The sequence below is a fragment of the Lipophrys pholis genome (genome assembly GCF_963383615.2).
Source record: "Lipophrys pholis genome assembly, chromosome: 7".
NCBI lineage: Eukaryota > Metazoa > Chordata > Actinopteri > Blenniiformes > Blenniidae > Lipophrys > Lipophrys pholis.
Window position 1 is genome coordinate 6023665 of NC_137638.1, and position 15958 is coordinate 6039622.

A 15958-nucleotide genomic window follows, 5' to 3' on the forward strand; every position below is an offset into this window, starting at 1 on the left:
CACACGGACTCACGCACACTCACACTCACACACACTCACACTCACACTCACACACACACACACACACACACACACACACACACACACACACACACACACACACACACACACACACACACACACACACTCCAAAGACAAAGTCTTTCACACTCTCCTGCTGACACTTTTTACTCTGACAATGTTTCTTTTATATACATATATATATAAAATATCTTGACATTTACATACTATTGCATATTCACTTAACTTAAATATTAAATTTTTTAAACCCTTTTTTCTTTTAATTGTTCACATTTATTGAATCGAACTCCTTTAATTTCTTTTTTCTTGCATTTGTTGTGTTGATCTGTGCTGATGATGCAGTGATCTTCTATATCTATCTGCACTTTAATTCACATTAACGCAAACGTGACAAATAAATATCAGAAAAGAAAGAAACAAGACTCAAACTTAATTTAAAAATATTTATTTCCAAGTTAGACATGTAGCAAAAAGAACTCAAGACTACAAAAAAACAGTCTTCACTTCAATAATCCACAGTTAAGACACTTCATGGGATTTAAACAACTTCAACAAGCTAAAAACAAAAACAAACAAAAGAATCTGTTAAAACTAGTTGAACTACAGAGCTGGGATTCATTCCTGACCACTGGCTGGAGCAGCTCCGGGGTCAGAGGTCAGAGTGGAGCTTCTATCTGCCTCCAGCGAAGTGGCGACACTTCAGAGAGCCGCACTGACAGCTGAAGTACTTCCTCTTCACCCTCCAGTAGTGATCCCCATAATCAAACCTGGTGACACAGTTCATCCTCTTACTGTTTGATCGCTCAGCTGAAATGACAAATTATTTGACTCTGCACTTTATGCAATACTCGGGATGCGCCGACGATACCAGCTCCTATACTGCACAGAGTACAGTGAATAGAGTATGAGTTAATGAATGAATAAGTACTAGGCATCGACAAGGACGAAGGACAAAGGTTTGTACTTGTATTCGGGCATCCCTATCCCATCCATATAATTTATAACTACTGTTTCACATACTTATTTATAGTTGTTTTCTATTGCCATTGTTCGATCTATTTACTGTCCACTTCCTGCGGCAAAGTTCCCCATTGTGGGACAAATAAAGGAATAACTTATTTTCAAAATAAATGACTCATTAACTATCAAATCTATTCCAACATTTTCCATAAAATTGTAAAATGTCCCATTTTCAAAGTCAAATTCTTATCTTCTTCATTTAAACAGGGCGTCCCAACTTTTTTGGCACCGGTTTTTACACAGTACCTTCTCTTTGGACGTGTGTTCAAAGTGTCTGCAAACATCACATTGATGAGAAACAAATAAAAAAAAAAAAACCTGTCTGGTAAGTGATGTAACATGAGAATGAGGGACTGATGCTGGAGGAGGAGAAAGCGCCGGTTAATTTCAAGGGTGTCGTTTTTTTAAATCTCTTTGCGGCCCTCACCCGATCTGGTCGCCGGCTTTGATGTTCCTGCTGGAGAAGAAGGCGATGCGGGGGAAGCGCAGGTCCTGGTGCATGGTGAAGACCCTCACGGCCAGCAGGTTGGGCTCGCACAGGTGGTTGATGAAGCGGCCGATGTTCCCGAAGAGTCGGGCGTCGATGCAGTGGACGTCGCCCACCTTGACGAAGGGGTTTCATGAAACCGGTCAAGCAAACTGAGATCTCGGCCTCAGGCAGATAATAAACAGCACAGCAGCGCCACCTTCGGGTCAAACCTCACAGGTTACTCCTCCTGAACATCTCCACCTTCTGAGGGAATGTGAGGCATCCGACATTCATTCTTACAGCTTTTATTCTTACTTAAAACAGTTTTAATCATTTAATATCCTCTATCGGACATCGTTTTAAAAACATTGCCGTGTAAACGCGAAACTTTTCCGATACAAAAAGGCAAACATTATGCACTTTCTTGAATCGTCGTGTCAACGGGCCCTCAAATTCTAAAGGTAGAGTAGAATCAGGAGTTACAGATGATCTGAATAAAACTGGAAGTCCTGAAAAAACTTTTTACTCTTGAACATGTGGATTTTTAAAAACCTGCATTTTTAAAAAGACCCAGACTTTTTAAAACAGAAACGGGTTTTTTAAAAACATCGCACGTTTCTCTTAAGATTTTCAATTAAGATCAAGACTCTTTTTCCAAGACCTTTTTTTCCCCCAAAGACCTGAGGAGGACTTTTAAAACACCTGGACCGTAGTTTAGAGACAGATTATTTCGATAGGACTTCTTTAATCTAGATCTGGAGTCTTTAAAGTAAATTCTATTGAGAGTCTAGTCTCATGGGCTTGACTGGATTTTGTTACTTCTGGCGTTTAAATTGTGTGTAAAAAAAGATGAACTCTGCTGCCATCTTCAGGTAAACTGCTGTCACTGCAGGTAAAAAACTGTTCAATATGACAAACCTGTAGATTGAGGCAGAAATGTATGAAGTAATGTTTAAAAAAAAAAAAGAATCCGGTTTGCAGGGATCTAATCTGACCTTGTAATCCCTCCTGATTGCTGGTTTGTCTCAGCAGCCTAAATAAAGTACAAACCTTGTTGTCCAGGGTGAAGAGGAAGGAGTCATTCTCTCTTTTGTCGGCCTCAGCGTCGCTGATTATCTCTCCAACGTACCTGAGGAGGAGGAGGAGGTGGAAGAAGAGGAGAACGGTGAGGAGGATACAGAGGAGCAGGAGGATGAGAAGGAGCTCAGAGTGAGCCTCCCCTTCACGATGTAAAGCTTGTGAATCGGGACTCACTCGCAGATGAAGGTTCCCTGAGGAATGTCCTGCACGGCCTTCACTCCCCAGCCCATCTTCATGGTCCTGAAGAGCTGCAGCCGCACCCTGAACCAGAACAACACACACCATGTCAGCGTGCAGTCCGTCTCCACGCAGAGAAGGAGAATAACCCTGAAGCGGGAGGTGACCTGAGGCCGTTCTGCACCACTCGGTTCCTGCAGGTTCTCCAGCAGGAGCAGGCGTGGTTACACTCGAACAGGACCGGAGGCTCGCGCTGGCAGAAGTCCAGAGGCAGACGACCTTCCTGAAAACACAGTTTAGCATTTTTACTTTCAATTTGTCTTTTTCTATGGCGCTGAAGCAGCTTTCTGTGGTCATAGAGAGACATCTAGTGGTCACAGGTGGTATGTGACAGTAAATTCTGTCTGCAGCAGCCAAACAAGGAATAAAGCTCGATTTATAATCTGGAAAATACAGTTGAGACGTTATTGAAAGATCATCCAATACTAATGTGACACATTTCTTGTTAACAATACTGACAGACACACGTTCCACTATTTTACATTAAAAAATCTTTTAGAAAAAAGCGTAACTTAAAATGTTGGAAGAGTTTGAATTTAGTTGGCGACTTTCAGGATGGAGCGGTGGAGAAGATGAATGCACCTGACTGTTTAATATAAGAATAAAAAAAGTGTAAAATAAGCTTGACACGGTAACAAACTAAATTTAAATTAATACAAGGTTAAATAGAGGTAAATAGGGATAACGTAGGGGTAAAATAGGGTAATATTAAGTGTAACATAGGGGTAAAATAGGGTAATATTAAGTGTAACATAGGGTAAAAACAAGATTAATATTAAGGGTAACGGGTCAAATACAGGCAACGTAGGGGTGAAAAAGGATATATTAGGAGGAGAATGGGTGAAAACAAGTGTAAAATAAAGATAAAATAAGGGTAACATTAAGGAGGAAATAAGGGAACGTAGGGGTAAAATAACGATAAAATAAGGGTAATATTAGGGGAAAGGGGGGGATGAAGGGGTAAAATCAGAGTCAAACAAAAAGTATAAATGGGTAATATTAGGGCGAAATAAGAGGGAAAAATGAGGAAAAATCTGGGTCAAATAAGGGTAAAATAAAGGATAAAAAAGGGTCAAATGAAGGCAGCAGTGGTTAATTTCAAAGCAAAGGCTCACTTCCAAGAACATTGTTCATGGTTTGATCCCCCACCTCTCTCTGTCCGTGTGTGTGTATGTGCGTGCATGTGTGCGTGTGCGTGTGCGTGTGTGTGTGAACTCACGCTGTCGTACCAGCAGCGCAGACTGAGCTGTCCACACACACAGGAGTTGGACACACAGTCGTCAGTACAGCTGCAGTGCTGAGAGGAAACACACACACACATTTTTACATTAAGACGATGTAATTCAGTGTGGCGCAGTGGACAGCGGAGCTCCCACCTGCAGGCGGGTGATGTCCTTGTCCACGTTGAGCGTGGACGTGACGCAGCTGTCGGGGATGTACTTGAAGTTTTCAGGACACGGCTCGCTGTCCACTCCGTTCACACAAGAGATGGGGACGGACTCGTAACCCCGGGAGACGTCTCTGAGGGAGGGGAGGGAGAGAGAGAGAGAGAGAGAGAGAGAGAGAGAGAGAGAGAGAGAGAGAGAGAGAGAGAGAGAGAGAGAGAGAGAGAGAGAGAGAGAGAGACCTAGAAAATCACTTTCATAGTTTATAGACAAAGAGAAGTTTTACTTTCTGACCCCATAAGATGCTTTATTAGCTTTACTAAAGTGACAGAAATGTTTTTTTTTTAATGGAAACCAGAAAGAATCATTAAAAAAAAGAATAAATGTTATCTTTAAAAAATAAAAAAATAGATTGTTAAAGTCACTTTATGTATTGATTTAAATTTATTAAATTTAATTCAGATTTTACAGTTTGTTAAAATATATTTATTGAATCAGAATTATAATTAATAATTACATATACAGGTATAAATAGGATTAGTTTGTTAAAGAAACATTTAATAACTTTTGAAATTATAGTAATTTAATTCAGATTTTAGTTTGTTAAAATGTTTCATTCATCATTATTTCTTACTATTATATATAGACAGATTTTTCTCGTTCAAACATTCTATTTGATTTACAATTTTGTATTTATTAATCTTTCAAACGCAGTGACATTTGATCTTTCATTATATATTAATTTAAATCCATTCGATTCATTAGAAATTAGCAACGTTTCTTTACATTTTATTTATTGTTCATACTCCTTATTTCAATTAAAAAAAATTCTATTTTAATAAATAATTAAATTTGTAATGAATTATATATTTTCTAATATTTAAAAAAGTATATTTTTTTCATTATATGACCAGATTTGTCATATGAGTGAATTTTTTATTGTATTTTTTTCTATTTTCACATTCCTAATATATCTTTATTTTCATATTATTTTATTTATTTAAAATGTTTTTATTCAGATGTATTAGCAATTGTTTTGTTTGTTTTTTATTCACTGACATTTAATCAAACTTCTTTCACAGATTTACAGGCGATTGTCTTTTAAATCTTTAATGATTTAGAACTTTTCAACTTTGCACACGCATGCTATTAATTATAATTCTTCTGGCGGCTCGCCGTGTCACTTTTCTCCCTCGACGTGTGCAAAGTCACCATGAACACGAGGAAATTAAAGGTGTTCCCAGAGGAATCCTCCAAACCTGCTGAGCACTCTCTCCCCCCGACAGTCTCTCGCTCTGCGGGCGTCCGTCAGCTTCTTGTTGGCGTTGAGCGCCGTCCACACTTTGGACCCGCACACGCTGCAGTCCAGAGCCATTTGACCCTCGGCGTTCCTCAGGGAGGCGTCAGCACCGCGCGACAGAAACAACCTGGAGACACGTTCAAGTCAGGATCTATAGTGTGTGTGTGTGTGTGTGTGTGTGTGTGTGCGTGCGTGTGTGTGTTGACAGGAGCTTCACACTCACACGACACTCTCCAGGTGGTTCTCTCTGGCCGCGACGTGGAGCGGCGAGTCTCCGTGCACGTTGATGGCGTGGAGGTCGCAGCGAGCGTCCAGCAGAGCCTGAGCGATGTCATCAGAGCCCGACAGGGCGGCCCAGTGCAGACACACGTTCTCCTCCTGGGGAGCGCGGGGGGTGGGTGGGGGGGTGGGTGGGGGGGGTGTTCCATCAAGACTAATTAGTACCTGCAAGTTCAATTCTTTATGTTCAAAGTTCAATTTTAGGTTTAAAGTTAGGTTTTAAGTTTATATTTTATTTATAAACAAACGATGTCATGTTCAAAGTTGAATTTTATGTTTAAAAAATTTTTTATTTAAAAAGTTAAACGATTTGATGTTCAAAGTTCAATTTTAGGTTTAAAAAAATTTAATGTTTGAACTTCAGTTTTTATTTAAAAAGTTAAATGATTTTATGTTTGAAGTAAAACTTTTATTTATAAAAAACGATTTTATGTTCAAAGTTGAATTTTATGTTTAAAAAAATTTAATGTTTGACATTCAATTTTTATTTATAAAGTTAAAAAGATTTTATGTTCAAAGTTCAATCTTCTGTTTGAAGCTCAGTTTTATATGTTTAAAGTTGAATTTTTATGTTTAAAGTTGAAATGTTTACGTTCAAAAGTTAAAGTTTCTGTTTGAGGTTCAAAGTTCAATTTTAAGGTTCATTTTAGTGTTAAATTTTAGATTTTTGAAAGTTTAGTTTTTATGCTCAAAGTTACATTTTCTATGTTTGAAGTAAAAACAAATTATGCTGGAAGTTCACATTTTTATGTTGAAAGTAAAATACTTATGCTTAAATATGTTTAAAGTTACATTTTGTGTTTGAGGTTCATTTTTATTGAAAAAACACACCCAAGATTAAAATACAATGTAAGGATTTACAAGACTTTAGTTTTTTTCTACTTTTAGCACGATAACAAAGAAGGGAAAACAACATGAGGGGCGGGGAGCCACTTGTTTCTTTCTGTTTTTAAATTGGTGAAAAAAATAGATGTGGAGGTATAGATAGAAATAGCAGCGTGTTCAGAAAATAACTGATCTCACAGACTTCACATATTCCAACCATGTTCTATAAAATGTGTCCTTTTGTAGTCTGATGGAAAAAGAAAGTTTTAAAGTTCAACTTTCGACATTTAAAGCAACATTTTTATGCTTCTAGTTGAATTTCTGCCTTCTGGCTTGTTGACGCCAGGCTTGGTGTAATACAGAAATAAAAGTGAAGTGTGTCTCTTTATCAACACAGGAGCTCTATCTGAACTCCTGCAGTACAGGGAAACACGTCATTTCTAGTATTTGAGTATTTTGAAACTCTCGTTCCGTCTTCCCGAGGTAAAAGCGTCCTCAGTGTGCTGCCTTCACTGACCTTGTCCCGGATGTTGACGTCGGCTCCTTTGTCCAGCAGCAGCAACACCAGCTGCACATGCTTGTACTCGATGGCCCAGGTGATGGGAGTCCAGCCTCCATCGTCCTGCACACAAACACACACACACACACACATACACACACACGCACACAAACAAACACACACCAGCTGCAGGACTCACTCACACACACACTGGAATGGTGAGGGACCCTGTGTGTGTTTTTACCTGACAGTTAATGTGTTTGGAGGCCTTAGAGAGGAGATGATGGATCACGTCGTAATGTCCCAGTTTAGCAGCCAGGTGGAGGCAGGTGAAGCCCAGGACGTCCTGAGGAGACAACCAAGTGTTCAACTGTCCACCGTCTTCAAACGGGAAGTCACGGAACCACAACAGTCAGACGTTCCAGCAGGAAAACCCAGAAATACGCCTCATTCAACGTGGTTTTCTCAGACCAAGGCTTCTACTTATATATGTCTATGTTTCTATGTACATACGTCTATGTACAGCGATGCTTCTCAATACAATGACGGACAAACAAGGAAACTGTGACATTTAAAGAGTTTCTATTCATTTGATTTAAGAATATAGTAGTATACACAGTATAATAGTTTTTTTTCTGAGAAGCTTTAAACTGGTATCAATCTATAAATAAAACGTCAAATAATCATTAATTCATCATCATCTTGTGATATTTCTCGGTGTTTCTAGTCACGAGTGACGTCACGGGGTCGGTGCCGGTGGTGACGGCGTCCGGCAGGACCGACCTTGTGTCCGACGGCGGCTCCGGCTCGGATCAGGTACTTCACCGTGTCCAGGTGGTTGTTCTCACACGCCGACATCAGCGGCGTCCGCTGCTCCTCGTCAAACATGTCCAGGTTCGCTCCGGCCTGAGGGAGACACACACCAAGTCACAGACACAACGTTGAACTTAAAAAAACTTTGAAAATAAAAATGTAATTTTAAAACTGGACATTGTATTTAAAACGTACATTCTAAAATTTTAAACTTAAAACATGTGAAATTGAACTTTGAAGATATAAAATAATACTTTAACTAAAAAAACAAAACTTTAAACATAAAAAATGAACTTTAAATAGAAAAAATGTATTTTAAAAATATAAAATTGAATTTTAAATATATAAAATTGAACGTTACAAACTGAAATTTTTAATCTAAACGTACATTATTCAACTTTAAAAGTTGAAATTGAAGATAAAATATGAAAATATAACTTTGAACATATACAATTTGTATTCTAAACATGAAACAGCCTTTTGTACATTTGGAATTTATTTTGAAACAAATTTGCATAGTAAATGTTTTTGTCATTGCATCTTTGAAAAAACAAACAAAAAATAAAAATAAAAATAAATAAACCTGAGGAAGAAAGTAAAGTCTCTCCCTCGGAGTCCAAATCAGAACGCCCGACTAAAACTCCTCACCTGGACCAGCATGTGGCAGACCTCGTGGTGACCTTCGGCCGCGGCTGCATGGAGCGGGGTGCGCTTGTTTTGACCGTCCATCAGGAAGTTGGGGTCCTTCCCGTCGACTAAACCAGACACACACGGGTGAGAGTGGGTGAGACTTGTGTAGCGGTGGGCGGTGGGCGGTCATCTTCCACTCACCCAGAAGATGGATGACCTTCTGCAGGTCGCCCTGCTTGGCAGAGACATACAGCTGCCTGGTGGGGTACCGGACTTTCTTTGGTTTCAGGCTAGAAAGAAGAAGAAGATTCGATTGGTTCAGTCTGTCAAACAGAAAGTTTAGAAAAACTTCCACTTAAATACAGTAAAATCGAAGACTAGAAAAAATAAAAATAAAATAAATCCACTGGTCGGTGAGGATTATATATTAATATTATTGATCTAATCTTCTTCGTTTTCCCACTCTTTTAGTTATAGTTAAGTTTTGGCGTTTTATGTTGCAATTGTCCAACATTAAAGGAAACACATGGATATTATCTTACAATTTAGAAACTATTTGATAAAACTATTTAAATCTGTAATTTTAAGGAATTTTATCCCCAGAATTATATTCTTAATCTTAGGACATTTTTGCTTTTCCACCCCTCAAGCTTTGGTATCTGGTACTAATCTTGATTTCATTATTTATTATCTGATTTATCTCTGTGTCTTGTCATTTGTCTAAAGGTGTAGATTTATTTTCTTTTTGCCTTTATGTACTTATGTTGTTTAAGTTTTGTTTAGTTTTTTCATTTTAATTCATCCATTTCCTCATTTTGGATTTCAGTAGGGTACAGAATATCACTTTATTATTAGAATATTTACACTATTTTATTTAAACATTTTGTTGAGTTTTTCAGCCAAACATCTGGTTCCATGTTCTTATTATTTATAAAAAAAAATAGTTAATTCCTCAATTATTCATTAATTCATATTCGTCAATTTTGTCAGTGATTTGACTGCTTCTATTTTACAAGTTTTATTATTTACATGTATTTAAAGCTAACAAGCAAACAAAGAGATAAATAAATAAATGGATAAATAAATAAACGGATAAACGAATGAATGAATAAATAAATAAATAAATAAATAAATAAATGGATACATGTATGGATGGATGGATGGATAAATGGATAAATAAATAAATAAATAAATAAATAAATAGGATATTTTATAGAGCAATTTTTTTGCGAAATTTTTTGTGGTTAAAAAAAAAGTCAGATTATTTCATATTAACGTTACTTTTCATCGTCGAGCGCCATCAGGATGTTTTCCAGAGACTCTTTGGAGATTCTCTCCGCAGGACGCGGAGCTTCGTCCTTCAACCTGCAGCAGAAGAAACGAGCAGTGAGGAACGTCAGACTCACAACGTGACGAACCGGATTTAATCCCGGTGGCGTTTCGTTTCCTTCCTGAACCTCATTTTACCTGCCGGGACTCTCGTCCCGGTCCTGCTGTGGCTCGCTGCTCTTCTTGGCTCGGAGCGTCTGCGGCACGGCGGGCGTGGCGGGGACAGACGGCAGCGTGGCGGCGGTGGGCAGCGACGGCCCGGGGTTGGAGCGGGGCACGGAGGGCGAGGGCGAGGCTCGGGGCACCGTCACCTCCGCGGCCCCCGTGGCGTCCTCGCCGCAGTGCGGGCAGAAGCGGCGCTCCTTCAGGATGGAGGCGCAGTCCCGGTGGAAGCGGTGGGAGATGTTACCGTACGGCCGGCACTCCAGGAAGCTGCCCTGTGGGCAGATATGAAGGGTTCATTCTCCTCGTCAGCGTGTTCACGCAAAAACACAAACTTTTCTCAAACAACTTTACTAGTCACTTCAAGTGAAAAGTAATTAGTTACCGAGAAATATAACTGTTTATTGTCTTTCTCCAGTGGAGCAAACAGGAGGTTAAAGAAAAAGCAACCAATCAATCCAGGCAAGAAAAAAAAAAATTACATAACTATTTATTAAAAAAAACAAGTTTTTCGTAGCACTTCTTACATAATATCACAGTATTTAGAAACATTTGATTTTGTTGTACTTGTGGTTGGTCGTTGTGTGTATAAGTACACTCTAAAAACGTAAGAATATAATTAATTGTATAATTTCTTTATATGTTGGACACTGAAATTAATTGTGTCCAAAGATCCAAAAAGGAGTTAAAAGCATGAAAATAAATGCAACTTCTCAGCCTCAAGTCACAGATACTCTGAACTATATACTACACAATGAAGCTGGGGTCAAATTACAAGCACCCTGTGCTCCGACAAGTAAGCTGCGGTGGGCATGGTGGCCGTGCTCGTGTCCCCTCACCGCCCTGCAGAAGAGCCCGCAGCCGGGGCAGCACTGGTGCTTGACCATGCCGGCCCGGTGGTCCTCGCACAGGACCAGCAGGTGGACGGTGTTGGAGGGTCTCATCATCTCCTGCTTCATGGCTCTCCTCTGACAGCGGCTCAGCTGGGAACAAACAATCACACGCTTCAACGTCCGTTCTCTTGTGGAACGAAGAGCCCGCTCACGCGACAGGCGGCGCCGGCTGCGGTTTCTAACTCAATCGCGTTCGCATGAACCTCGGAGATTTCCAGAAAACGAAAAGGCAAAACCGACGCGTTTCCACGTCGCTTTCACTTTACCGTTCCGTCCGCGGTCTCCATGGCCATGCAGATCTGATCCACCGAGGCGCCACCGCCGCCGCCACCCGGCGTCTCCATGCGACAGCAGCACAGCGGCAGCTCCTCGGCCAGGTCCGACTCTGTCACCTCCACATCTGCTGCCACACCTGCACAAACACACACACACACACACACACTTCAGGATCTCACAGCACCACCAGATGTGATTCGCGGAGGGGGGGCGGACCTGCCAGGGGGGGCGACAGCAGCTCCACCTGGGCCTTCAGGTCCAGGCAGTCCAGAGCCAGCTCTGTGTATTCGACAGGGCCGCCTGGCCCCGCCTCCTCTTTCTCCTCTTCTTTCTCCTTTAGAGGCTCGTTCCTGGACACTGACACGTCTCCGTCCTCCGTAGGAGTCGTCGGTTTGTCTTGAGCTGCAGCTCGGCTCCTCTTCGCCTGCTGCTGACCCGAGCACAGAAACGACCACATCCGTCACACGTTCTCTGAGTATTTTACACTTTTGTGTTACGAGGTTGTCGGAGAAATAAACTCACCTTGATGTGCTGCTTCACCACCTTCACCTTCTTCGTGGGCACCAGGTTGTACCTTCCCATCTTCCTCTTCCGCTTCCTCTTCCTCACGGCTGGAAAAACACGGAAATCATGATCACGATCCCAAAATGATGAACTGAAACTGAGCTGTGAGGGTTTGTTCTGGTCCACATGAGGTTACTGGTTGTGTTGCTACTGATTAATGAGGGAAGTTCTGACCGGCCGGACAGCTCTGTGAGGCGGAGGAGACTCTCTTCTCGTTCTGATGAGACTCAGGATGGGCCTTAATGGCAACATCAGACGTCTGCGGGTCAACCGGACCTGCTTTTGATGCCTTCTTCCCTGCAAGCTTAAGAAACAACAGACTTCATCATTATTTGAGACAGAAGAAGGCGATGACAGTCCAGGATGTGACAGTTCAGCGTTACACCGAGCCATGATTTATTTGCATTGGGATGTTGAGCATCTGGATTTGTGAGTTCAGCTCATCAAGCACGGTGGGTTTTTCTAGTTTCACCCGTCAGCAAGGAAATGCAGACCTTTTAAAACAGCTTCTCCCGCCAAAGAAGGCAAATGTTTACTTCTTTATTAGAGAGCTGCAAAGTTTATGTTCCTTTCATTGTTCTTAAACTTATATTACAGATTATTATTTAACGACAAGTTAAATGCAAGAATGTTTTTACCTTGCCGCCATGTTTTGCCTGCAGCCTTCCTCTGATGCTCAGTTACAGTTACATTATTTTAAATCATTAAAAGTATATTAATTATATATTATCATAAATACTATATTATTAATTGAATACATATCAAACATATTATATTAGTTATATTATTTTATATTATATTTCTAAATATATATCAAATGTTATGATAACACTATAACATATATAATACTGTTATAATAACATTATTATAACACTATTTTAGTAAGTAATTAATACAGTGCAATAAAAAACTTTTTTTTTTTATAAATTATGGCACTGAGTCTCTCTTACACACACACACACACACACACACACACACACACACACACACACACACACACACACACACACACACACACACACACACACACACACACACACACACACACACACACACACACACACACACACACACACACACACACACACACACACACACACACACACACACGGTTACAGCAGCTTCATCATTAGAAATGATCAGAACCTTCCCCTATTGAAATGTACTCCTGTTGTAACTTGTTTTTCACCTCGTGCAGCTTCAGTGTTCGGACTCTGACTTTACCCTGACTGGAGAAGCTCCCGCTGCTTCCTCCTCCTTCGGCGTCCGTCCTGATCTGGAGCTGAGCGTCAGTCTGTCTGCACTGCCGGCGGCGAGTCTCTCTCTGATGAGCGGCGTGGCCAGACGTCCCGCCGCACTCAGGAATAGTCCGGCCGGCGCCGACAGACGTTTTCCCCGCACCGGCACCGGCGGTCTCCTGCCGCGCAGCGCGGCGCCGCTGCTGATGATGGGCGAGCAGTGGAAGGGAGTGATGGACACTTTGTGAGCTTTGGCAGTGGCGGGGGGGCGCGAGGCGGGACTGGAGGGTCTCCTGCCGGACAGAGACTCCTCGCCACCTGTGCTGTGCTCCATGGATGAAGCTGCTCCGACTGTAGAGGATCCTGGACGGAGAAAAGCTTCATCATTACAACAGGAAATGTGTAGCCGGTGACTTTTTCAAATAATTTTTGACATTTAAACATATATATTTTAAAAAATAAAAATTTTAAATATAAGATTATTACTTTAAACACAAAAAATGAACTTTGGATTTAAACATTTTTACAAATAATATTTAACTTTAAGCATAAAAAGTTGAACTTTGAAAATAACTCATTCAACTTTTAATGTGTAAAATTGAACTCTAAGCACAAAAATTTAAATTGAACATAAATTTTTTTTTAACTTTAAACACAAAAAATGTACTTTAAACATATTCAATTCAACTCTGAACATAAAACAAATCTATTTTTAAACAAAAAAATTAAACGTCAAATATAAATATTTTTTACTTTAAACATAAAAATTTTAATTGAACATAGAAAATGGAACTTTAACATATGAAGTTCAAACATAAATTATTCAACATTAAAAACATAAACTTCAAACACAAACATTTTACATTGAAAATAGAAATTCCCGTTAAACATAAGTAATTTTAAACTTTAGAGCAAATCTTTCCACTTTAGATGTAAATAATTGAACTTAAATATATACAAATGAACTCTAAAAAAATGTATTTCAAACTAAAAATTTTTACTTTGAAAGGTACGGTTGGAGAGCTTTTCCTGTCAGAACTACATTCACATAAATTAAGTCAGAAACATGTCATTAGTTCGCGTTTAAAGCTGAAATATGTTGGGTATTGATCAGTTTTAGACTTTGTTAGCAGTGCTTCTCTATCACGATCGTAGCATTGTTGAAATGCCCTTTAACAACACGATATTTGCTGAGATTGAAAGCCATTGAAAGGAAGTCGGTCACCAGCTAACACGGACACCAGTTAATCCGAAACACCAGTCAGAGCTAACTATTGTTTTGACCCGGAGGAAGGTTTAAAAGTGTACTAAAACATAATTTAATGTGGTCTTGGACGTATTTCAACAACCTTGCGAGAGTCTTCTAACAATCAGGGTTCACAAAACCGTCAAGCGATGAAGTTTAAAGAAGTTATAAACAGTTTTAAAAGCGGAGTGTTATTCGCAGGGAGCAAGTGGGATGTTTTGATTCTGGGACACTCGCGCAACTCGCTAACAAAGTTGAAAATAGAGTTAAATATTCATCTTCATAGCAGTAAATGTCTTTGATGTTCCTGTAACTACCTGCTAAATGTCCGTGAGTGTTTTATTAAGCTGCTAACTTTTAGAAAAAAGTCAACAATTAGCTAAACAGCATGCTAATGCACGAGGGGCGAAAAGTGGCATAAAGAGGGAAGCAAAGCGGCACAAAGCGGGTTTAAGATGCGCGACGGGTGACAGAGGACCGGTGCCGGGAGAGGAGGGAGGCACCGTTCAATAGAAAGAGAAATAAAGGGTAGGAGCTGCAGTCTGGACCTACCAGCTCCGTGATGCTCTCTTTGACCCGTTTGAGGCGGGGCGGGAAACCGTGAGGCTCAACTTCCGGTCCAGCCCGCTCCGTCACGTGACCACCCCCATGTCAATTAGGGATTAGTTAGAGACTAGTTACCTTATTGAATGAAATAAACTACGGGCGTCATCTTTTAACTGATCATTCACACACATTTACAACAATTTGGCTATGAACAAAAAAAAAAACATTTTAGATGGATGGATGGATGGATGGATGGATGTCAATGAGGCTATGGAGGAGGCCAGTGCCATAACGTGTCAGTGAGGTATACAGGAGGTCATGAGGTCTGGCGGCGTGAGGTTGTAAAGGGCTCCGAATGTCAGCAGGAGAATTTGGAAGTGAATGTGTCGTTGAATTGGGATTGAGTTGGGGGTCATGGAGAACTGAGGTTGTGTGGTGGATGGAAATTGATCTGGTGAGGATCCAGGCAGCAGCATTTTGAACCAGATGGAGTTTATGGATGGATTAAAGCGGGAGATTATAGAAGCTCAGGCAGGAGGTTTCCAGTGTGTGGGCTCGTCTGGCGATGCTGCTGGGTGAGAGGGAGGGGCGGAGGCATTTGATATTAGGTGGGTGGAGGTATGCCGACCGGGTGATGTTATGGATGTGAGCTTAGAATGACTGTCGAGGATGACACAGAGACTCTAAACCTGAGAGGAGGAGGAAACTGTGAGCTTTTGTGAGGGCGGGCTTGGAGCCAATGAAGAAAACACTTTTTTTTTTTGTCACTGTTGAGTTTGAGGAAGTTGATGGAGAATCAGGATTTGAGGTCCTGCAGACAGTCTTTGAGGGACGTAGGTTTGTGGAGAGGTAGAGCTGAGAATCATCTGCAATTAACTATTTGGAACATTTTATTTTAAAAAGTTGTTAAATGGAACAATCCTTTATTAAAAAAATAATTTTTGTGCATTTGAACCTTTCCGTATAAAAACTTCACACCTTATTCGTGGTGTCTACCTGAATATTTATATATTCGGTGCTTTATTTTGGGAGAGGGAAGAACATCAGTATTTTTGATTGTAAACCAAAATCTCACATTTTTTAAATCCCAACAATAATCCTTGATCTTAAAATGTTAAAAACCTTAAGCGAGACAATAAAAAATAA

The 15958-nt window shown here is 40.4% G+C and overlaps 1 protein-coding gene across 2 annotated transcripts; it reads right to left on the bottom strand.

Annotated features, from left to right (window-relative positions):
• Window positions 1-452: 452 nt before the first annotated feature.
• ehmt1a (euchromatic histone-lysine N-methyltransferase 1a) lies at window positions 453-14848 on the bottom strand. Of its 2 annotated transcripts, none has more exons than XM_080466705.1 (23): window positions 14819-14848; window positions 13007-13383; window positions 11957-12086; window positions 11741-11829; window positions 11435-11645; window positions 11209-11354; window positions 10889-11032; window positions 10026-10324; window positions 9840-9923; window positions 8760-8848; window positions 8577-8683; window positions 7899-8021; window positions 7360-7461; window positions 7134-7238; window positions 5736-5890; window positions 5472-5639; window positions 4204-4348; window positions 4047-4124; window positions 2935-3050; window positions 2765-2851; window positions 2561-2639; window positions 1469-1644; window positions 453-788 (listed from the first exon to the last, which is right to left on the bottom strand). In XM_080466705.1, exons 2-23 carry the CDS (start codon window positions 13352-13354, stop codon window positions 692-694), a joined length of 3078 nt encoding a protein of 1025 aa, XP_080322831.1. In that variant the 5' UTR covers window positions 13355-13383; window positions 14819-14848; the 3' UTR covers window positions 453-691. The 2 variants fall into 2 exon arrangements, with proteins under 2 accessions (XP_080322831.1, XP_080322830.1); XM_080466704.1 differs by having other exon boundaries at window positions 11435-11648.
• Window positions 14849-15958: the final 1110 nt, after the last annotated feature.

What these genes read in the sequence shown, in the direction of transcription:
- ehmt1a (XM_080466704.1), bottom strand. Translation starts at nt 13,354, where the DNA reads ATGGAGCACAGCACAGGTGGCGAGGAGTCTCTGTCCGGCAGGAGACCC. An exon ending in CTCACAGAGCTGTCCGGCCG is followed by an intron (nt 11,830 to 11,956) that starts GTCAGAACTTCC and finishes GTGTTTTTCCAG; the next exon opens with CCGTGAGGAAGAGGAAGCGG. An exon ending in ACGTCAACATCCGGGACAAG is followed by an intron (nt 5,891 to 7,133) that starts GTCAGTGAAGGC and finishes CGCGCTCCCCAG; the next exon opens with GAGGAGAACGTGTGTCTGCA.